The sequence below is a fragment of the Triplophysa dalaica genome, chromosome 1 (genome assembly GCF_015846415.1).
Source record: "Triplophysa dalaica isolate WHDGS20190420 chromosome 1, ASM1584641v1, whole genome shotgun sequence".
Lineage (NCBI taxonomy): Eukaryota > Metazoa > Chordata > Actinopteri > Cypriniformes > Nemacheilidae > Triplophysa > Triplophysa dalaica.
In genome coordinates this window covers 16000994-16025543 of record NC_079542.1, presented here as the reverse complement: position 1 = coordinate 16025543, position 24550 = coordinate 16000994, and the positions used below count along the sequence as shown (strand labels likewise).

The window sequence follows — 24550 nt, the reverse complement described above, 5'->3', positions numbered from 1 at the left end:
TTGATGAGAGTAGATAAACCAAAAAGCAGAAATTCTAAGCTTTACGTAGATACCCAACTTGAATATGACGACGTGCCGTTCAATTATTCAAAATTACTCACTTTGGTGAGTGAGAAAAACCAGTGATAATAAATTATTTATTCCTCCTATTGTTTCTATCTTCAGCAGTGAAATAAATCACGCAAACTTTTGAAAGAGTAGCTCTATCAAAATTATAAGTTATAAGCAGGATGAAGTCGAAAACGAACCAGTAGGCTATTACTAATGCATTTAGTTTTTCAATTTAGTTATTTTATTTATTCTATTTCAGTATATGTATTTCTTGTTTTTGAAAAGCTTTGTTTATTGAAAGAAACTGCACACGTTTCCATTTACAGTAAAGTTTGACATTATAAACATCAAGAGCACGGTGCTGTGTGCGGTGATGGCTACCCTATAACCCTATAACTGTAATGCGATCAGCAGACCTGGAACACCTTCATAGGTGTGCGTTTAACTGAAAGTTAATGCTTACCAATCGAATGTTTGGCAACCAATCAGATTGAAGCATTTAACAGCCCTGTGGTATAATGTTTTATATGTTTTTATTGTTAGGTCTTGTTAACTAACATTCAACTAATGTTATCAAATGAAACAATCGTGCAAAGTGTTACCCTTTAATCATTCTCATGTTCTGTTTCGGATGCAGTTTGGCATTTATATTCAGCCTCTTTATCACACACATACATACAGTACACACACACACATGTATGGCTCTTGATGTTTTTTTGGCATCATTGCATCCCTTTACTCCCTTGGGCTTGAAAAAATTATCTCTCGCCAAGCCATCATTGAACATGCTTTTGTTCAATTTAGAATCACACAGAATTACTCATGATAGGGATTTTAAATGAATAAAAGGAGGTAATTAGTCCATGTGTTGTTCTCTGTTAACTGCTGAGTTTGCCAGGGTGATATGTGGGTGAACACAGCGACAGGCCACACTGTCCTTTGGGTGTCTCGAAATGTTTCTGTAACGTTTTTCCACCCGTAATGTTTTTCCACTAATTAAGATCACATTACTGCAGGCGATGAATGCACTAGCAGAGATCAAAGCAGTGTATCTCTCTCCCTCTCTCTCTCTCTCTACTGTCATCTGTTACTTTCCCATTCTCTTGTGTTTGCTTTTTTAAACAATAGCAATCATTTGTTTTGTGATATATTAATATTTTTGTTGTGTCAGCCTGACTGTGTACAGTATGTTCTCTTTTGGTAAACATTCAAGCACATACAGTACATCATTACCTCTTCTTGATTTAGTGGCTGAACCTGTGACACTTGCAACACTAGTTTTATCATTTTCCATGAAAGGCCTTTGTTTGCCTCTGATATAATGACTGGCCTTTCTAGGGAGCTTAGACCCATTTTTATGACAGTGAAATATAACCCTTGATCATGTCTCTCTCTCTCTCTCTCTCTCTCTCTCTCGGCTTGTTTCTTTAGGGTTGCAGAGCTCCAGAGGAAGCGTGTTTCTAGTGACAGCTCTGTGGCAGAAGCGCTTGCACACAGTGACTCGCTCAGATCAGCCAAACCGGCTCTCAGCAGGTAGGAGGAACGCAAAAAATGTTTATGCTCTTCCTAAATCTCTGAAGCTCCAGTCGTGAGGATGAAACTGCTTTTTCAGGCTTCTGATTACATTTGTATGGCCCAGAGCAGAAAAATTAGTTATATGATGCTCGGCTGGATGTTCTGTGGGTCTTCTATAGGTCTTTTATTAAAGTAAAACAGAGTTAACTCCTCTCATCTTCTGTCTTCCCCTTTGTGGGTTACGTTTATTTATAATATATATGTTGGGCTAGTTATACTGTTTTAAGTATGAAGTGTTCCATAATGTTATTCTCATATTTTATTCAACCTTGGCAAGAAGACAAGTCAAGTTAATATTTGTACTGCTTTTTACAATTTGCATCATATCAAAGCAGATGTACAGGAAAAAAATATAGAATAGAATATACCAAAAAAATATATTTTTTTCTGATTAAGAGACCATTCCAGATTTTCATTTCAAATCACCATTTCTAGATGTATTGTGGCCATTCCAGTCCAGTGTCTGTTAAATTTGAACTAAATCAAACCTCATGAGTGACATAAAGTCATCCAACAACAATGTGAAAGAAAAGCATGACAAAAAACTTGAAAACTGTGATAAAAATCCAGGTTATCACAAAAAACAACGTTTTTTACATGAACAAATATTACTGTTGTATTGTTTAAAAGTGAATGTGAACTTGATGTCTGAACAAATACGGAGCATCTTTTGTGTTATTTTCACCGGTTTCTCCAGTTCTTATGTTTTGCAAATAACACAAATGGAAACAATCTTTATATTTGACATTTGGGAGAAATATTGTGAAACATAGTGAATGTAGTTCACAGAATGACTTAAAAATCACCATTTTAGTAAAACACACACCTGCTGTATAAATTGTAAATTCAGATAAACCAGAAATAATTTTGAAATGGTCTCTTTTTTTTCCGCGGCTGTAAATATGCACAAATATATATATATATTTGCATTATATACTACCTTATGTTATAGAGAACAAAACGCATGGTATTATTGCAGTTTTGCTACAAATTATGTAACCTTTTGGTGACAAGCAATACGAGAACATCAGATGTGATTCTCTTCTTTAGATTCTTAAAGTATGCCATTCATTCCTCTGTAATATAAAGTATACCTTGTGTAAACGTGCATGTGGTTGAGTGTGTGTGTGTGTGTGTGTGCGCAGATTTATTTTTAAATGCATGGTATAAAATCTTATTTACTGTGCAGAAATACATTTTCACACTCTGTGTGTGTTTAAGTGTGCATGTGAGAGAGAGAAAATGTTTCAACTTTTTTGTTATGCAATCCTTGGCTGCATTTTATAGTTTCTCATTTCCTCTTGAGTGATTCACGAGGGCTGTATGAGAAGGTTAAACTGTTGTCACATCTATTCCAATGATGTGTCTGTTATTAAAATACTACCATTTTTCATTTATTCTGTTTGGCTATAAGCCAACTGTGTAGTATCACTCATTTTTATCTTATATTAGCTGAAATCTCTTTATTGTGCCTGAAGTTGTGGAACTGCAGACTAGTGAAACTCCTGAGTCACTTGCAATAGCTTCATTTTTACACTTATTTTTACGATCATTTATTTTCACGCTTGATCAGAAAGTGGGCAGAAAATTTCCGCTAACCCAGCACACACTACCCCTGAATCAACTGTTCTTCCTGTTATCAGGCAGGACAGAAAGACATTAGTCTGCTGTTTGATAATGTGTTCATCTGCATATGTAACAGGCAGAGGATGAAGAACGGTTCCAGCCCTACAGAAAAACGAACTGACGGAGATGAACAGATAGAAGGGAAACGTGAAATGTTAGTTTTCACTGCCCAGAAAGCATAAGGGGTATCACTGCCTGACTGCTCTCTATGCAGAAATCACATTACAGATTTCCTTCTTGTGTGAAATCAGCTCTATAAAGTTCAGAGAGCTCTCCTGAGCTCACACACCTCTGTGTTTATGAATGATGGGCACTTTGGATCTTATTAATTCTCATTTATGGTCAGTGATATCTCAGATCTGTAGTTAAAGGCTGTCTATAGTGTCTAAGGTGCGTTATGTAACATTTTTTTTGGTGGTGTGCCAGTCTGCTTCAGCAGGGTCAGAACCACTGCCTGTCAGCGGGGAGGAATATCTGGCCCAGAGATAATAAAACTACTTTTGTTTGTTGTGGGGGAATGTGTCTACATTACATCACATACACATACTAGATGCTCTCTATGGCCAGACCTTAAAACCTGAATCAAGGGACAATGCCATTTAGTTTCAAACACTCATACCTTTTTTCTTTTTTGCTGTATTGCGTTGTTGGTTGGTTTGTTTTTCTTACGTTACTCTGTTTCTCAGATTGAAGTTACACTCCTAATCCTAACTATTAAACTTCCAAAGATAATTTCAGCCGAACCACTAAACATTCGGGACAGTCTCCATCAAACCTTTTTTGTAGATAATATTAGCGTTTAGTGTACTGGGTGTTATGAAATGTATAAATCTTATACATATGATTTCATATTTAAAATAATGCTTTCACCCACCTTGATAAAACTTTATATAGCAAAATAATTGACTTTGTTAATCGTTCAAGGTCATCCCATCCTTATTCTTACTCATCCCATTTATTTTGTTTTTAAATTTCTGTTCATACTTTTGTTTTTGTGGTCTTGTGTTTTGTTTTGAAGGGCGCTGGGTGTTCATCGCTCAAATACAACAGCAGCAGATTTCAAACCGTCCGGCAGGTGAGACAAAGCTGTACTCAATCCTCTTTCCTTTTTTCATCCCTCTCTCAACCCTTTCAGGTTCTCTCCTCTCTTTAGATGTTAGCAAAAAAGGGTTAAAAGAGCAGGTCTGCTCTTTTATTCCCAGAGGGGATAGTTACTGGAGGCCGGTGGCTCTTTCTAACATGAACTATGAGTAAGTGTCATTGCTGCAATGAGGAAATGAACTCCAGCACAGCAGGATCACGCCATTTCTGTTGCTGATTATTATTTTTACCGGCCTGTTCTGTTCCTTATTAGGCCCCAGCTGTCTCTCCTGACATGACTCTCAGGGGCAAACCCACAACAGACACACACGCAAACACACACAAACCGGCAAAAGTTCTGCTGAAACGAATGAAGAGAGGAGTCTGATCTGGATCTGGTCTAGTTTGAACTGGTTCTTCTTTGCCAATCCCAGTCTTGTTCTGTCTTGTCTGGCATTCCCTGGTCCGATGTCTGTCATCCAATTGCCATACTGCTGTTACAGCTGGAATACCATTTGTTTCTGGAGACAGAATCTTAGTTGGTTTTGGACAGGTTTAGTATGGCATGTGCAGGCATAGAGACACCTCATTTAAAAAGTGACTGACAGAAAACCTCACTAATCTGTTCTTATACAAGACTATCTCTTCCGCTGCCCGTATTCTACACTTCATCAATAACTCAAATCCGTTCCGAGTTTGATTAAACTGGCAGCTTGCACTCTCACGCTCTCTTTGTATCTATTACAAACATTGATTGGGTTTCTGTTGTCGTCTGTCGACTGCAATTAATTAATGCAGATTTTAAATGATGTTTTTCTGTCAGACGTAAATAAGGGATTTGCCTTTTCCCCTGTAATGGAATTACAGCCCGATCCAGGAGGAGCTCAAACATAAATGCGCACAACCGATACACAAAGCAAATAACAATGGCAGAAAGCGGGAGAGAAAGATTAGCCCCTTGCTTCCTGGCAGGCTTTTAATACAGTATCACGGCTGTGTCTTGTAAATTGGAAGGTGCATAATAAAAGTAATATTGATTAAGAGAAGCAAATGAGAAAAGATAGGCCAGTACAGGAAGGACAGTTTAATGGGGCGTTGCAGACTTCATTATTAAGCCGAGATTCAGATGGTGCCAATGCCTGAGTGGACCCTACTGAGTTGAACTTTGACCCTAAAACCCTTCAAATATTGAAGTCTTCTCTAATGGTATTGTATTCGCAGCATGGGCCATCAACCACCCCTCATTAAAACGGCTTCTGCTCGTAAATATCACAAGTGATTAGAGGAGAGCATTCCAGTCCACGATCAATAAAGCTGAATAAAAGCGGCATAATTTGCTTTTGTATGTAGGAACTTTGGATTGTTTTTAAGGCTCGATAATCTTAGTGGGAGCTGGTGATATTCACACTGCTGTTCTTCTCGTGAACTAATAAGGGGTTTCTAGAGTCCTATTGAATAATTGGCCCCATGTCACATTTCTACTCTTTACGTAAATGTACTAAATTACTAGCAATTACAGCTATCAAAAGCTCAATAACCCCTTTAAATCTGCTCCGGGCTATTTTTTGAGTGCGTGACTGCATGCGCACTGTACAAGGTGGCACATTAAAGTGTCTTTGACAGTGTGTGTTTGTGTTTCTTGTGAAAAAAGGCTGAAGAACGTCCGTTATTACATCTGCTCTCTGGGTTGCATACCAGAGAATGGTTCAGACATGTTTAAAGACTGGCCGATCATTTAGTCTGAGGGAAAAACCATTATCAGCTTTGTCTCGAGGGCATGATGCTCGCATTTGCCCGGTTATGAAGTGGATCTGATTGGTTGCACATTTATCAAACTCTCGTGATATAGAAAGTCATCACATCTTACCTCATCATGTCGTGTAATGTGATTTACTTCGAGATGCCCTTCCACACCAAGCTGCGAGAAATATACCCACTTCCCTCCTGTGGGGAATAGGCTGTATCTCAGCAAAATGAACATTTGGGTCCTGGGACTTCAATGAAAGTAACTCATTTAATGTGTTTGGAGTGAGCTTTTCCTCACCCCATTGAAACTGTACCACAGCGCTGCTGTGAACTTCAGCCACAAGGTGAAGCCGGATTGCCCTTGCAGATCTGATTCCCCATGGCCTGCCAGCGATAGTTTATTGGTGTATTCCAACATTATTTGTCACAACAGACTTATATGGAAAGACAAAGTGTGATTGATAGTAATGGTTTTTGATAGTTGAGAATTATGGTTTGTAGTTCCAGGGCTTAGAAATCCACTTATCTGAGCAAATTTCATCAGCCCTGCTGCTGAGGTTCGGCCTCCAGGCGGAGGACGCATGCAAACATTACATAAAAGGTGTGTGTTTTGGTAGACATGTCAGAGTCGGCCTAGATTTATGAGACTGTGCACTGCTTTTAATTACGGGTCACAACTCAGATTCCTGTGCAAACACACAAACACCTCCCCACCACACACACTCAGAAACACATAACAATGAAACAGTGTTTTGTGGCTTAAGTGTTAGTGAACCCCTTTACCTTTTCTCTCTTTTTTTCACTCTGTCTCATTCGATCTAAGATAGTGTTTGATATAAAACAGTTTTGTGTTTTTTCACTCGACCATAAGCTGACCTCCTTAACCCTTGACCCTGGCACATGAGGAACAGAGAGTTCTGAAATATGACTGCATTTCATCATAACTTTACATTCAATTCCTTAGATTAGTTTAAAGGAAGGTTAATGTTGCATATTATTAAAAAAATTAAAGGGATACTTCGCACAAAATGAAAATTCTGGCATCACTAACTCATCCGTTCATCATTTCAAACCTATATGGCCCTTTAATTCTGCAAAACTTAAAAGAAGATATTCTGAATGTTGTGACGTACAACGGTGGCACCCATTGATTTGCATTGATTTTTCGTCTGTATAATAGAAAGGAATGGGTACCAATTCATTTAGCATTATTTTTCAAAATATCTTCTTTTGTTTTCTGTAGAAGAAAGTCATACAGGTTTGAAATAACAAGAGTGTGTGTAAATAATGACAATTTCTGGGTGTACTATCCCTTTAAGAAACATTCTTCAAAGCATATCATCACGGTCCTTGTATTGTATGTGTGGAGTGGTGAATATATTTTTTTAAATAATTAAATACTGTGTTGTTAAAGTTGACAAGTACTTTTTTTTTACTTTAATAGATAGTTGGAATTTTACATATATTTATATCAGAGCCACATTTCTTCTGGCAAAGTTTAGGATTCATTCCCCATTGCTCCACCTGTCCCTTTGCCTTACTGTTCCAGCTTACTTAGCAGGGGGTTTTGTTATTATTATGATCTCCATCATTATACACCAGCTCTTTGATCAAATATTCTTTCAGGTGAGAGCTCACAGAAGATGCTGCAGTCAGGTGGACATATGGCAAGTGAGACAGAGAGGATTTGTGTTGTCAGCAATATTATTACCATCATGACATTAGTCACACAGGCAACGCTGTCAATGACAGAGATGGAACATAAATTATTAGATCTCATTACATACATTATTATGAAATCATGTCTATCGTGTAATATCGTTCTGAAATGGAAGAAATACTGAGAAGAAGCAACAGGATGATTCAAGTTAAGATTGATGGGTCAGACATTATTGTACCGTGTGATAGATGATGTCCCCCTAAAGATTTATTTCTGATGCTGGTTTAAACTGGATCTCTCAACGATTTCTTTCACATCTCTTACAGGTTTGAGAAGAGCGCCCTGAGCAATACAAACTCTGGTAAGAAATCTAGGCATTGCTCTAGTTTCTTTGTCGGTGAACATCAAGCTTTAGAGAAAATCGCCAGCTTAAGGAAATATAACATTTATCACTATAAATGTGAATTTAGACCCAATTATTTTAGTTTTTCTAAATCGTAGTCATGAGTCGTACATTACAGATGAGTCTTGGGGTCTCTGATACCTCAGCAAAAAGCAGATCATGGCCACAACGTAGAGCTGAGTAGCAGCTCCAATGGAAACTTAGCTCAGTAATGCTCCTCTGACTTTTATAGAAGGCGCCTGTTTAATGTTAAACGCTCTCTGGTCTCCGTTCCTCTTCTCCTTTTAATGAGCTGTTGCCTGTCTGGAGAGGGCATGTGCCAAGACTGCACTGTTTTTCCGCTTACCTGGCACAGGGAGGGTAGGATGAGAGAGAGGAGGAAAGGGCTGTCTCAGTCTGTGAGGTGCAGCGAGGCAGAGCAGGTTATCATCACTCACATTGATCCACATTACAATTCAACGCTAGCTCCAAAGCCTTCCTGGCACGAGAAGAGCAGGAACACATTTCCAAAACCTGATTTGGCCCCAAGCACGCTTTCTCGAGACAAGAGGAAAGACTTTTCAACTTCAGAAAGCAGCCGAGTTTTGAGAGCTGGATTGGAGCGTGCATATCTTTAGACGCAGGCGTAGGTTTAGCCTCTCTCCGCTGTGTGCGTTGGCCCAGTATCCCAGCTGGGTGTTGTCATATTTCACCTCTCGAGGTTTACCAGGCTAAATGCAAGATTGCTGGATTAGGAAGGCAAATCTACAAAAGGCATGGCAAAGCTTTGAACACAGATTTAGCACATTGAGACGGAACCCTATGAGCCAGCATCAGCTAATGTGATTAACACCCGTTGTTAAAATCGTATTTTTACTCCCTAAACTTCATGCTCCCAAAGCCTTAATTAAACAGAACATCTTCTTGTGTAACTCTGAATAACTAAATAGTGAACAGACATGCCAGTTGTTTCAGAATAGAAAATACCTTATAAGTGGCCAGTTGGCATTAAGATACTGTACTTCCTGTATTTGCCTATTATCTAAGAATCAGTATATAAATAGATGTAATTGAATCTTTATTAACAGTGAATGTTCTTCACTCTCTCTATGTTTTCAGTACCTACAGACAGTCTAATCGAATGTGTTGGAAAGAAAGATCATCAGAAGGTAAAAGCTTGACAAACATAAATGCATGAACCTTTTCTTCTTGTTAGTTTTACTCTTCGATTCTTGGAAGACTTTTTAGCCAAAGGGCTTTTGAGAGTATTCACGCACCGTTTGCGCATGTAGCTAGTAATACAAGTCAGATGTTGTGTTTTTCTCTAAAAGCACACAACGCAGTGCTTTAGTATGCGAGAGAGCAACCGGCGTGCTATTATTTAAATGTTCGCTCGGCCTAAAGGATATTCTGTCCTCTCTAACACAACGCTGACCTCACCATTAAATGTCAAGTATCTTGCAGAGCGGATGGGGAACCATATAAATGATCCTGCATATTCTCTTGACCTTTCACTCGTTCTTGGTTTCTATGGCGACCAAACAGGCTTTCTCCAGAATGATTATCTCTCACACCCAGCTCCGAGACGTAATGTCCCAGAAGGAAAGTGAGGGTGTCTCCTCTTTCCTCTCAGTTCATTTATCATCATGGTCTTTTCACCAAATGAGAACTGGGAAATGAAAACCTCTATGATGATACCAGTCTGCCTTGACTCACTGAATTAATGCCAGAACATTTCATGCCCAAACTTTCTTTAGAGTATGAAAGACAAATTTCTGACACCGAAGGGTCCTTAGAACCTAAAGGGACCTTCACTGGCATGTTTGCTACTAGCCTCAGGCCAATCTGCTCTTCTGTTATAAAACTGTTTGGAAACTAGTTTATTGGCACTCTGCGATAAATATTCAGACTCACTGATCAGAATGACATTTCTTGATATGTTTTGTTGAAAATAATCACTGATTTTGGTTCTCTGCAGTTGAAGGATCTGCATAAGAAGGGGGCAGACCTCTGCGTGCAGGACCCTATGGGGCGGACCCTACTGCACTATGCTGTGGAAGTGGGCAGCAAAGAGATTGTCAAATACATCATTGAAAATGGTATGATGATCACAAAACAGATCTCTAGAACACTCAAACACCGCTAGCATAGGCATGATGTTTCTTTAAGTAGTTCATGTTTCCTTTGATCTGTCTGTAGAAAAGATCAATGAACAGGCTACTTTTGTGGAGTAGATCTTTGAAGGAAAAAGCATAACTTGCTTTTTCTTTATTCTTTAACATAAGCAAAGAGAAACCACATTCACATTGTTTGTTGTACTACTCAAGAGTTTGGACACAACAACAGTAGTAATGTTTTTACGAACACTCAATGGTGTCAAGTTGGGTAGGAGTAATATTCAGGGTACACTAAATTTCGACCAAACAATTAATCTATATGTAAGGAATTATTGAAGATTGGCCGTTCAATTATTCGAAAGTTAATGCACATCGGGTGTGCATTAACTTTCAAATAATTGAACGGGCCGAAGGCAATTGTCACCAATTGGCACCACAAAACATTTTTCAAATCATCTTTAAAATGCTGTTGATGGTTGGAATACTTTCCTGAGCACCTGCGTGTTTGCAGTAATGTGACATAAAATTCAGTGATAATAAATAATTTATTCCTCGAAATGTTTCTTTCTTCAGCAGTAAAAAAAATCTCGCAAACTTTTGAAAGAGTAGGTCTATCAAATATATTTGTTATAAGTTATATGCAGCATCGCTAAACGAACCAGTTTTTTTCTATTTAGTTATTTTATTTATTCGATTTCAGTATATGTATTTCTTGTTATTGAAATGCTTTGTTTTTTTAAACGAAACTGAATACGTTTCCATTAAAGTCCCAGTGAAATTAAAAATGACAATTCTTATTTTTTCATGAAATTTTCCAGCGATTATAGTAAATATCTTATCAATGTGGGTAATTTTCTTTTTTAAAGTCTTGTACCCTCATAATCTTTAGTTAAAATCTGAAAATGCACTTCTGCCTTGAAATTACCATCCATCTCAAGTGCCTTATAAAGTACACTGTATAAGACAAATATAATAAACTTCAGTAAGTCAACGACTAAACAAACATGCACATGCAAAATTAAAACAAACCTCGGTTTTTGCATTTATACAAGATTAACTTACATTAGTGTAATAATAATTGAACGGAGATTTTTCTTTAGTTTAAATTTGTCTTTTGAAACCTTACATTGTTATCTATCCAAGACATACACATTTCTAGTCAAACATATTGTTTTCTAGCACATAGATTTTGGATAGGCCTATTTAAAACTCTCTTAGCTGTCCATCGTATTCGATGATGACGCTTGCTCCGGGGATAGGGGTGGGGGGTGGGAGTTCAGCAACCTTGCCGCTGGTGCCACTTCTCATGGGCGTAAAGTCCGATCCTTGAGCCGCACACTCGACCGCAGATGGAGCAGGGAAAACCAGACACCAGGGAGGTACCAGCCGCCCGTTGGTGTCGCTTGATTCGCCTCATGGATCGTTGGTCTTGGTTGGTTTGGTGTATTTGAGAGACCGCAGTGGCACAGGTGGCCTGCCAGGCTGATCTGTTAAGTGCCAGAGATTCTAGCTGCGTGAGGGGGATGTTTGCTCGCTTTAGGAGGTCCCTGGTATAGTCCTTGAAACGACGCTTTTGCCCTCCAGCGGAGCGTTTAGCACCCACTAGTTGACTGTAGAGGACTTGGCGGGGCAGGCGATGTTCAGGCATGCGTATGGTGTGCCCTATCCAACGCAGATGTTTTTTGGCCACAGCTGCTTCCATACAGATTGAGTCAGTGTTGCTGAGGATAACTGTATGGGGGACTCGATCTTTCCAGGACAAGCTGAGGATCTTCTGTAAGCAGCGAATATGGAAGGCCTCTAGGCTGATGATGTGCTGGCGGTATAGGGTCCATGACTCGGCCCCATAAAGCAGAGTGGAGAGACATACCGCGTTGTAAACAGCAACCTTGGTACTGACCTTCAAGTTACGATTTTCAAAAACCCTGCTGCGTAGGCGTCCAAAAGATGATGATGCTTTATTTATCCGGGTATGTATTTCTGTGTCAAGGGAGCAACTTGAAGACAGAGTAGAGCCGAGGTAAGTGAAGTGGTCCACTGATTTAAGTGGAACACCATTTATATGAAAGCTGGGGGATATGGACACGGGGGTGGTGAGATAGAACATGACCTCGGTTTTTTGAGTGTTAACCTGTAGGCCGAAAGATCGGTACAGACTGGATATTGTGTTGAGGGCGTACTGCATAGAGTCCGGGCTGTGGGCTAAGACTGCACAGTCATCAGCATACTGAAGCTCACAGATCTGGCGGGTCTTTGTCTTTGTGCGGGCTTGAAACCGACGGATGTTGAAAAGGCTTCCGTCAAGTCGATACTCCACATGGACACCGTCTTCATGTCCCAGGACACGGTGGAAGAGGCAGGTGATGGCAGAGAGGAGGATGTTAAAGAGCATCGGAGCCAAAACACAGCCTTGCTTCACCCCAACGTTTACCCCAAAAGACTCTGATTGGAGTTCTCCCATGAGCACTCTGGCTTGCATCCCGTCATGCAGCTGCTGTAGGATGCTGAGAAACTTGGGTGGTACCCCAATTTTGGAGAGGTGTTTCCAGAGCAGCTCACGGTTGACGGTGTCAAAGGCTTTGCTGAGATCGAGGAAGGCTACGTAGAGGTCTTTGTGTTGTTCTCGGCTCTTCTCCAGCAGCTGCCTCAAGACAAAAACCATGTCTGTCGTGGATCTGGTCTTCCGGAAGCCACACTGCGTTTCTGGAAGCACAGCTTCCGAGATGTGCCCAACCAGTCTGCTGAGCATGATCTTGGACAGTACTTTCCCTGCGATGGAGAGAAGAGATATCCCGCGGCTGTTGCCGCAGACTGCTCTGTCTCCTTTCTGCTTGTATATAACAACAATGTTAGCATCCTTCCAGTCCTGTGGGAGGATCCCATGTTCCCAGATGTTTTGAATCAGGAGATGCAGACGACGCGTGAGGATGTATCCTCCATGTTTGAAAACCTCTGCAGGGATTCCATCGGGTCCAGCGCTTTTGTTGTTCTTCAGCCCTGAAATAGCTTGCCGTAGTTCTGAATAAAGTGGTGGAGTATCCAGGTACATGATTGGTGGCATGTCTGGCAGATTATCCAGGATGTGTTGGTCAACAGGGTTAGTATGGTTGAAGAGATTCTCAAAATGATTTACCCAACGGGCAAGAATCTCGTGCCGGTCCTTGAAGAGCATAGACCCGTCAGCTGATCGGACTGGGGCAATCGCCCGCTTCCTGGGGCCGTACAAAGCTTTTATCGCATCGTAAAAGCCTTGAGTGTTATTGCAGTCTGCCAGGTTCTGGATTTCGTGCGCCTTTTTCACCCACCAGATGTTCTCCATAGTCCGAAGGGCTCGCTGGGTTTCTGCTCTTACAGCAGAGAAGATGGTTATATGGGTGGGAGATCCAGGGCACGACAGGAGAGCTTTATGGGCTTCATGCTTGGTTTTAAGAAGTGACTGTATCTTAGCTGAGTTACAGTCAAACCAGTCCTGATGATGTTTCCTTGTTTGACCAAGCGCTTCTGAGGCAGCGTTATGAATAGCCTTGCGCAGAGCTGGCCAGTCAGCTGATTCCTCCGGGATCATGTTGAGGTTTTCAGCAAGGAGCCGTCGGAGGTTGTCTTTGATGGTGAGGTTATTCAACGCTGTACAGTTTAGTTTCTTGTTTGGGGCTCTCCTCTGAACACGAGGTTGAATACTCATGAGTAGTTTGGATCTGACCATGAGGTGGTCAGTCCAGCACTCAGCTCCGCGCATAACACGAGTGGTGAGGACATCTCGTCTGTCCTTTTGACGGACAATCACGTAATCAAGGAGATGCCAATGTTTTGAGCGGGGGTGCCGCCAGGTGGTCTTGAGCCTGTTCTTCATCTGGAAAATGGTGTTAGTGATGACCAGCTGGTGCTCTGCACAGAGGGAGAGGAGTCTGAGCCCATTGCGGTTCATTTTCCCCACACCATGCTGGCCGATGACTTTACTCCATACCATATGCTCCATACCCACTCTAGCATTGAAATCTCCCATGAGAATGAGTCTGTCCTTAGCCGGGGTTTTCTGTAGGATGGTATCAAGAGCTCTGTAGAAATCCTCTTTGATGTTGTACTCGGCATCAAGAGTTGGAGCGTATGCGCTGATAAGAGTGGCGAAGCGTTCCTTTGCCAAGGGAATGCGCCATGTCATCAATCTTTCATTGATGCCGATAGGGGTTTCGGGAATGCGCTGCAGCAGTTTTGTCTTCACAGCAAAGGCAACACCATGATTACGACGAGTGCCTTCGGGGACCCCCTTCCAGAAGAAAGTGTACCCAGCACCAACCTCTGTCAAGGAGTCCTCCCCATGTAGTCTGGTCTCGCTGAGAGCTGCAATGTCGATATTATATCTTGCAAGCTCCAGGGCCACCAGTGCTGTCCTGCGGTGGGGCCTGTCCGGAGTTTCGGCCAGGTCCAGCAGTGTACGAACGTTCCACGAAGCAATGCTTAGCTTATTTTTCACTTTGATTTTTCGACCGCGAGAGGGGGATGCTCCGACGGTTGCGGTTTACCGTCCGGAGTGTGGGGAGCAGACAATTTTTGGACCACCTTTTCCAGGTCCTTCCCCATCACAGGGGTGAGCAGTGTGGGGCTGCTCAGTCGCAGTGGAAGCTGCCGAAAAGCCGCGCTGCTCCATCCCGCAGTCTTAGCGACCATCACTCCATTGCCGCCTGTGTGCATGGTTTGGCTAGACACTCCCAGCCACATCCTTGGCCTGTGCCCACCACCATTCCATATCGCCACAGGACTTTTATGGGGGGGGGGGGGAGCAAGAAGCTTGCGCGTAGGTGAGGTTTAAGGTGAGGGTGTGGGTGCGCAGACCTAACTCCCACCATCTTCACTCCTGCCAGATGGACCTCCAGTGGCATGAGAGAACCCATGACGACCTTCGTCTGGCAGGAAGTTGCAGGGGACTGCCGGTGGTCCGGTCGGTTGGACTCCGCCTATGCCTGTCCCCAAATGCAGATTTGTCTTCGGGGTTTACTCCCCTAGCCACTGTACCCTCCCGAGTTAACCCATGTGGCTGTGGGTTTGCCTTCCTCCGCCAACCCAGCCGTTGTGGTGGTTCTTACAGCACCATCTTCCGCCTGCGCTGCCGTTGGGGTCTTTGGCTATTCACCCATAGTTGGGACTATTTACCCATAGCTGGGACAGCGGTTGACGGGCAGCAGGGCATTTCCATTCTCTGATGGGCCTGCATGCCGCGTCTCTGGGGCCCACTGTTGCTCCGAGATCCCGTGCAACTTAGCCTGGAACCGCAGGGGACCAGTTACCATGTGTGCCACGAGGAGGCGTGAACGGGATCTTGACAGTGGAGAGGCTATGTACCGGCTGAGGAGGCTTACACACTCGGCTCCTCTTTTCGCCCCTGAAAAAAACAAGGGGCTATCCGGTGGCAGCAGCTGAAAGCAGAAAGTGGCAAGCAGAACTACAAGACGTACAAGCACTACTACTCCACTACTACTCCAACACTGCTGCACTGACGCGTCACACGCCCTTTAAAACACACATTTAAAACTATACGGTACTGTAAACCCCATCATGTCCTCCCATTTATTTTTCCCCATTACAGTTATAGGGACACTTATAAGGACACTTGACTCGATTAGCATTGGCGCTAGCAAATTAACACGCAAACAGGGATGTTTGTTTTAATGTAACCTTTGACTAAACATACTATACAACATTCTTAATCATTATCATTATGTTGCAATATCCTATACATTTAAACATGGGTATGTGCAATCTTCTTAGATCGCTCAGTGGTAAGAGCATTGCGTTAAAAACGCAAGGTTGTGGGTTCGATCCCTGGGGATTGCATATACCTATGTATAAAAATGTATAGGATATTACAATTTAAGTCTCTGTTGATAAAAGCGTCTGCAAAAAGCATAAAAATGTAAATGTAAAAAAATGTATTTCAGCCAAGGAGTAATACAGTTTCTGCTGTATACGCAAGAGAGATGTTTTTCAGAAACACTGCTGATTGAGTTAATTCACAAGTTAAACGAAAATATAAATAAATCCTTCAACATGCTACACACTGTTCCTTTAAAGGGTTTGGTAATGTTCCCCATTTACTTTACCTTCTTTAAAGCACTGGCACAACACAGATGCATTTGTTTTAGGCATTAAAGTTTTAAAAAATGTTGACCTCTTGTATGATACATTATATAGGTGAATTCTAAGTGTACCTTGATAAAAAATAGCAGTGTTACAAGATTTGTGAAGTCACCTGTCAATGTATGTTTTTGTCTGTATCTATTTAATAGAAGGTTTCTTTAGTGGACAATAAAGATCAATGTTTCACCCAAAACAGTGAAACTGAAAGTGTTCCTGAATGTGTTCTGCACCACAGACAAAAATGTAGGACAATAAAAGAATGGAATATAAATAAATGTAATTTCATGTGAGTGTAAGGGAATGCCAGCAAATGTTATCTCTAAAATTAGATTTTACCTTTATAGTAACCATTATTTGATTTTATATTTGTAAAATATATTTACATCTTTTTATATTAGTATTTTTATTTTATTAAACATTATTAAATGTAACTAGCCGCTGTAACACGCACCTCTGAGCAGTTGCGTCCATTATATGTAAATTTGCTTGCCGCTGATTGGTTCTGTTTCGGTGTAAGATCTTTAATCTAGATCATAACCTGCTCCAGAGCAGTTTAGCCGTGCAGCGTAATTTACTATAGCGATGAACACTGATAAAAGCTGAGTTACTTCCATGGTACCTTAAACCCAGGGTTGCGCAAACTAATACTAAACTTACCCGGCTAGCCACCTAAACTGGCTTCATGGTATAGGCCCCAGGTGGAAAGGCAGAGATAGGATCACAGGTGTTTAGGCGAGCTTTACACATCTCTTCATTAAATATCAAACCATCACCTTAGGGTGCACGCTTTCACATGGTTTCAAGTTTTGATTTTGCCTTTCTTTTCCACAGCACCTGCAGATATCCTGGATGTAACAGAGAAAGAAAGGTGAGGACTGTTTTGTTATGTTAAATGCACTTGCACACTTGTCTGAGGACATACATGTTTAAGTGTTTGCTTTATGATGCTCAGACTTAAGCTCCAACATTTTTTCTTCTATCTGTCTCTTGCTTTTTCTCTGTCTGTATCTTTTAGCGGAGAGACGGTGTTGCACAAAGCGGCCTCGTTGTGTCATAGGACAATCTGTCATTACCTAGTGGAGGCAGGGGCGTCTCTCATGAAGACAGACTTACAGGTGAGTCACACATTTAAAGACACTACTGCATGCAGATGCATGTTTGAACTGAATTTGAACCGATAGTTACAGTTTTCAGGGGTCTGTGAGAAACAACCATGTTTCTGAGTGTCTGCCTAGAAAAAGGAAACTTTTCTTTTAATGGAAGTTTATTCAGTCTTTTTGTATTTGATATGGGAACTTACGAAGGATTTTGGTGAGCCCTGAATACATATTGGTTCACTTAACATGTTTTGGATCTGATTTTGGCTGTGTCCTCCAGCTGGTCTCCATCCCTGAACTCTCTGAGTCAGTGCTGACTAAGACCTCATCGTGATACAAGGAGCCATTCATTTCCCCAGCAGCCCGCCCTATCCCCCATTCACCCCCCCTTCCACACATCCAGCCAAGAGGCTCAAGCTGTCCCGCAGCACTTCTGATTGGTGCACCACAAAATTGAACACAGCTGAAGACACACTAGACTCTAATTACTACCTCTCTTCTTTTCACAAGAAACATCTACTTAAAAGCTACTTATTTAAAGAGATTTGTAACCATGTGATTTTCCATAACGGCAAAAAAAAATCTCATTTGTGGTTTCTTATCGCTTTCTATTTTTTTTTTACATTGGCACCAGCGTGTCTCCAAGCCCTCCAGCTTTTTAAAGGTCTTTTACCTCCTCATATCTAATGAATGTGTGAGACAGCATTGATTGTGTCTCCCATGTGACAATGGGCTCTGGTCAGTCTGTCAGCCTTGATTTCCTTGTAATTATCAGTGAACTCGTGAGCTGTTGAGATGTGTAAAGTCACCAGTCTGGCACAGTCTGCGAGCGGGAAGAGATGGAGAGTATCTCAGGGGAGGATTTCTGCCGATTTTCATCTGCCCTCCATCAAAGAGACTGCTCCTGATGGACACAATCTAAACAGGACTTGATTAGTTGTGCCATTTTCCCAGACTGTGGTTTGTTGCGTTCAACAGCCCTGCGCCATCAGCACTTTCCTGCTCTCCTTTCCTTGTTTCCATCAAACCCGAGCACCCTCCTTTTATGTTCCACTGAGCAATATGATATAGCATAGACTGACTCATCGTTCATTGCCCGTGACAAAGTGTCATCGTCCTTTACTTTTTCCTTCCCTCCATTATTCGCACTCCACCTATCTGTCTAAGAATTCCCATTGTATTTGATGCCATGATTTTCCTCTCTCCTCTGGTGACTCGTGTGAAGACGAATGCTGGTTTGGTTTTTAAAAGCACATTAAAGCTGTACTCAGCATGTCTTGCAGAGACCGGTCCCTCTACCGCAAAGCTTTTTCTCCTGTGTATCTCATCTCCGTCAGTTCATCATTGCTAAAATTCTCCATTGTGAAAGCTTGCAGGACTCGGCATTTGACAGGTTTTCCAGAACTGGCTGAAAGTTGTACAGTATGAAAGGATGGCCATTCGTACTGTATTCTCCGAAACAAATGTTTATCTGTGCCACCAGCTCACAACAATGAAAGTGCACAGCGGGCAGTTTGACTGCTTCAAGCTCTGTCTGACAGGAACAGTCCAGACCTTTCACTCGGACTCTGTGCACCAGGACTGCCTGCAATTAACAACAATTACTTCTGAGCAATGCTGGCACCAGCAATATAGAAACAGAGAGGAGTTTCAGAGACAACATGTTTACTATTAGAGACTCTGTATTTGACTTTCCTACATTGTTGATAGATCTGTAGACTCAATGTATTCCTAATTTAAGCCTGTAGTTTTTAGCAGATGCTGTAGATGTGGTCTGTTTCATTTGCATGGAGATGTCCCTGAACCCCATAATGTGGGTTCAGAGCAACAGCTTTCAAATGCAAACACAACACGTAGAATCAAATTCAGACCTTTAACATGCCTCATTTATGAATCAATTATTTAAGGAAAAGGCCCTTTTGGTCCCTTGAGAAATGGGGGAGCTTCATATTAAAGATCTGTCATTCCTAAAGCCTTCTGCTAATCTGGATGTGAATATGCTCTAAATATAGATGAGAGTGTGCACTTTTAAGACAATCCATCAGTAAATCCATTATAAAACTGTAACTCAAATACATTTAGATACATCTAAAATAATCAAAAATGATCTTCTGTCCAAATATTTAGTGACCTAACTGTATGTATTCATGATCATACACAGTCAGATTGCTCTTGAGCGTTAACTGTCCGACTCGAACCGTTCCAATATGGTGGACGACCTATGCATAGCGGCCCATACAAACCGATGCTAATGTGGCATCTATTTATTTAGATGTCAAATTTATCTTCCTCAGGATTTTGCATGGATTTGCACCACCCCACAACTCTTACTACTGTATTTCATCCAGTGGAGTTATTATTGGTCCCTATGTTTATATTCAGCACATCTCTTTTTTTTTTCCAGGGAGATACTCCAAAGCATCGTGCAGAGAAGGCAAAGGACGCAGAACTCGCCGCGTATCTGGAGAACCGTCAGCACTACCAAATGATCCAGCGTGAGGACCAGGAGACTGCCGTTTGACCTTTAACCTCTCACCCCTCTCAGCTGGTGTCCTTTCCTTGTGCCAAAACAACAGTAACCAAAAAATGTATTACTACACCCTTAGCAGGTTCTCCAGACTGCAAAGAAGGGGTATCCATTTCTAGAGGGCGGAGATGGACGTACAGCTGTCTCCGAAGAGGTCCCTAGCTTTTATCATCACTCTCTGAATGGCATTCTGGACTTGTGTCTTTTATTTCATTGCACTGCCAAACCATGTCAGTTTGTATGTATGTGACAGAACGCATTTCCTTTAGTGAAAACGCACTCATGAAGTTTATTGCTTTTAAGTTTGACATTGCTGAATGTTAGATGAATAGGAATCAAATGTTGGGCTGAAGGATGAGTGATGGCCTGTGGGTTAAGCTGTTGCTTTGACCCATGCTACATGTTTAATATTGCGGTGCTCACTCCGGGTAGTGGTCCAGCAAATCACTGTCGATCACCTGCTTGGTGTGTTACCTGAAACATTTCAATTTATTGGCTAATTTTCTAATAAGAACGTGGCCGTAAATTAATGTGCTGTTGTTTAGAATGTAACTCTAGATTTTCCCTGCACTAAAATGTTCAGGATGGTTCAATGAAAGAGAGAGTGGGGTCTGAGACATATCAAAACTATTTACAATAGATAATTGTCAGGTGTGTTGTCGAAAGGGTTTTGCATTTTCCTAGATTGATGTGCTGTTTCGAATACGAACATTCGGTACTGTAAACGTATGTAAGTAGGTTTCTGTTCAAGAGGCATTTGCACTGTAGCTTTGATTGCCTTCTTTACTCTCTAATTTAGATTTATAATTGATGTACTAAAGTATAACTTCTTTCCTACTATATTTTAAGTAAATAGATGTTTATATGATTTGTAGCTATAACAGATGTGTTGTCATTGTATTATAAGAGTGTAAATTTAGATTTGAAAACAGATTTCTGTCTCCTGTATTTGATTCAGCTTGTGTTTCTCAAGTCTTTGTGATAATCACAAGCACACTCCTTAATAGCTACTTTTTTGTTTTTATTTGCTCATGTCTTAATAGAGATTCAAGTATTTAGGATACTATTTATTTTTCAAAATAGTAATAAATTGAAATAATTTGGCCTTAAAATATTTGTGTTTAGTTATTGATATGACTTAATTTATAACATAAGTTCTTTACAATAAATGTCCTTATTTGGACTCATTTAATACATTGTATAAAGTTGAACGCATTTGCTGATGTCTTTACAAGTGTTCATTGGCTGTATACTTTCAGAAATACATTTTCATAACTCTCTGTTTGTTATAAGCATTTTTGGCAGGACAATTTAAGTGTTCAAACATCCATCCATCGATCCATCAATCAATCCAACCCCACCCTACCCTGACAGCTACAAGACAGGACCCCTGATGAATGACATCATAATGCCACGAATGCTAAACTCGCTAAATTCCCACAACTCCTACAATAAAAATTACCTTAATGATTGATTTTTGAAATTCTGTAAGGTTTATTTCCTTGTGTGTTTTTCCTTTAGAAATGATTTTTTCATCTACAGGTTTGTGCCTGTACCTGTTGTTTACCTTTTAAGGATATTTAATGACTTTAGTATAGAGGCTGATTGTGATTGTGTAGAGTTTCATAAATAACAGCTCTTTGAAGATTGTTGTTTCTAAATCATGACTGTAGTTGAAGTGGTCTTCACGCCAGAAGCACTTTTTACACAAGCGAGCCGACTTTATTTCTGTACCCAGGACTTTAATTTAGCTGTTTGAGATAAACAGCCTCTCAGTCTTACACCGTGATTGGAGGGATTAAAAGACGATTTTGTAAATTTCAAGGCTTTCCATTGCTACATAATTATCATAATCGTAAAACTAGAGTTACTCAGAATAATATACAGGACAGATGCAGCTTAGTGCCAAATATTTGAATTCATCTCCAAAGTGTTTACGGGAGCTTTTTTCCTGTTTTAAGTGAAATGTTGTTTTCAGAGACATCTTAGAAAACAGTCAGTGGCTGATGAAATAAAAAAATGCTACAGCATTATTGCATTTAAATGATTTTGGATATTAATTTGAGCTAATTTATATTAATATAGATTCCAGACAAATGAACCTGTCTTACATTTATTCAGTGACTTTGTTTTGTTTATATGTTCACTAATCGATTAATAACTTAAGTGCTCATTTTAAATTAGGTGTATGCATGACTATTGAGTTACAAATCTGTTGTTGACTGACATGGAAATGTTTAACTGCATGGAATCACAGTTCACAGCTATTTACTTATTCTTTATGAGAGAACTGCTGAAGACTTGCATTCAGCTTCATTTTAATAACATTATAGGGGAAATGTGGTCCTTTTCTAGAAGCCTCTGCATAAATACGCTATTGATGTGTTTTTGAGGCTTAATAATACAGTATTTTGTCCAGCTAGTCTGTGGCAAGTTTAGAGGAGGTTTAAGGGGTGCTGACTGAAATAGGTTGCTCTAGAAACCCCTCTACGTTATGTATTTTTCTTTTATCCAACCAACAGTTAATGATAATAAATCTGTATAGCGCTTTATTATTTAAAAAGTTAAATATGCACATGGAGAGTAAATAGGGCTAGACTTTAACTTATTTAAGGCAAGGGGTTTTAAATGGTCAGCAAGCAATAGTTTCACAATTATAACTGCATTTTTCCATAACCCCATTTTCCTTCATGTTGTGGATTTACTACACAGACATATTCCATAATCTTTACTATACATGTCAATGTTTGTCCATTTTGTACTGCAATATTTAAGAGAGAACATTTTCTTGTAGTTATCCTTCATTTCTCCACTTTTGAGATCTCTACTTTTGAAGGGCAAAGCAATGTAATCTGTATTTTGAATATATGAATGTGTGTGCTGCTGTCTATTTTCTCAGTTAATTAAACTCTTAAGCCTTTAGCTATGATTGAAATGCATGAATGAAGGATGGAGAGAAGTAACTGCCTCTTTCATGGTCTTATACGGGGAAAGGAATTTTACATTGACACCAATTTGTGTCTAGATGTTTTTGCAGACTAGATTTTTTACTTTTTGATAAGGAGTATAGCAGAAGGTTTTAGTGCAATAAACTTAAAATATTTATTTAAAAAACGTCAGTGAATCTTGATTTCTAACTGCAAAAACCATGAACAGAGTGGGCATACACATGTGTCATGAAGTAAATGTCTTTCTGTTAGCTTTTAAGTACTTCTTCTATTATTGTCTGATTACCATAATAAAGCATATTGAATAGTTATTGAAACTGCTAGACTATGTTTCTGTGTTTTATTTTGCTTTCATACACGTAAATTTTAAGAGACTGGATCTTTAATGGTCTTTTTTTCTGTGTCAAATATTACTTTTGTGAAAGACAAGAATTCATTTTAGATCTGTTTCAGGTCCAACTGTTTAACCAAAAACCTGACCACAAGATGTCTTAAGAGTAAACTCTCACTTAAGCTGACAAGTCTTTGCTGCTCACAATGCTTGAATATTTTGTTTGGCTTCTCATTTACACGTAAGAAACTGCATTGCAATCTATATTGCAAATAAACATATTCAATATAGATTTCAACCTGAGCTTCAATCTTAAAAATTAAAGGTGCTTCACTATGCCATGGCAGAAGCCTTTTTGTCTAAATGGTTCCATAAAGAACCTTCAATCCCCTTAAGAACCTTCAGTTTCAATAAAGTTGTTTTTTGTAACATCAAGGTGGTTTGTCACAGGTTGCCACATATTGTAATTATGGCCAAAAGAAAATAGCTTCATGTTTTTGTTTTAACTTGTTCATTTGTGCTGAAAAGTTAATATATTGAAATAGACATGTAACCCCAAGCATTCACAAAAACGCTCCCTTACATTTAAAGATGGAATGTCTGTTACAACTCGGAGGTATTTCATTTATAATGCAGTTGAATCATCCCCGGGATGTATTATTTAAATTTTCTTTAGACTTTAAAACTGAGTATCTTTTTGTCTCAGCAGGAGCGAGCTGCCAGCTCAGAGATTTGAGGTAAGTGTTGAATAAAAAGGAATGCAGTTCTTGTCTGGCTGTAGGCAGTAAGACAGCCATTATATTAGTCATTTAATTTATCACCCCATCTTGTATGAGAGAGTCTGATGATGTGGACTGAAATAAGAATGTCCCTTCATTCAGCAAGTTAGTTTTCTACTTTCTGTCATAGTCATAACTGATCTCTGTTCCACTCTTCAGTTATTTATCGTGTGAAAGATGAATTAAAAAAAATAGTGCCGAGTTATAGAAAAATGTGGGGCATTTCCAGGTCACCCTTCTGAACGCATTTCATTGCAGGTTTTGTTATTTCTTACATTTGAAGTGTTTTTGACTTGCAATTGTGTTGCACTTTAAGAATGTGCTGGGATTATTCGAGGCCTACTGAAAGCCTGTATCTGCCACGTCTATGTATACAAGACAAATTCTACATTTTAAACCAAACAAACAAGCACGCTATAAAAACATCATAACAGTAACAATAATGTTTTCATTGTTCATGAAAAAGTTTGGTGGTGACATCATTAGTAGTCTGTGCAGT

The 24550-nt window shown here is 40.2% G+C and overlaps 1 protein-coding gene across 9 annotated transcripts in view; it reads left to right on the top strand.

The window, feature by feature from the left end:
• dgkza (diacylglycerol kinase, zeta a) overlaps positions 1 to 21476 on the top strand; it is a 73249-nt gene extending 51773 nt beyond the window's left edge. For all 9 annotated transcript variants that reach the window (XM_056753855.1, XM_056753776.1, XM_056753698.1 and 6 more), the window contains 8 exons: positions 1483 to 1584; positions 4271 to 4327; positions 8065 to 8099; positions 9240 to 9289; positions 10099 to 10219; positions 17201 to 17237; positions 17385 to 17484; positions 19871 to 21476. In XM_056753855.1, coding sequence (XP_056609833.1) covers positions 1483 to 1584; positions 4271 to 4327; positions 8065 to 8099; positions 9240 to 9289; positions 10099 to 10219; positions 17201 to 17237; positions 17385 to 17484; positions 19871 to 19987 — 619 coding nt within the window. In that variant the 3' untranslated portion in view covers positions 19988 to 21476. The remainder of the gene's footprint in view (positions 1 to 1482; positions 1585 to 4270; positions 4328 to 8064; positions 8100 to 9239; positions 9290 to 10098; positions 10220 to 17200; positions 17238 to 17384; positions 17485 to 19870) is intronic.
• The last annotated feature ends 3074 nt before the right edge of the window (positions 21477 to 24550 follow it).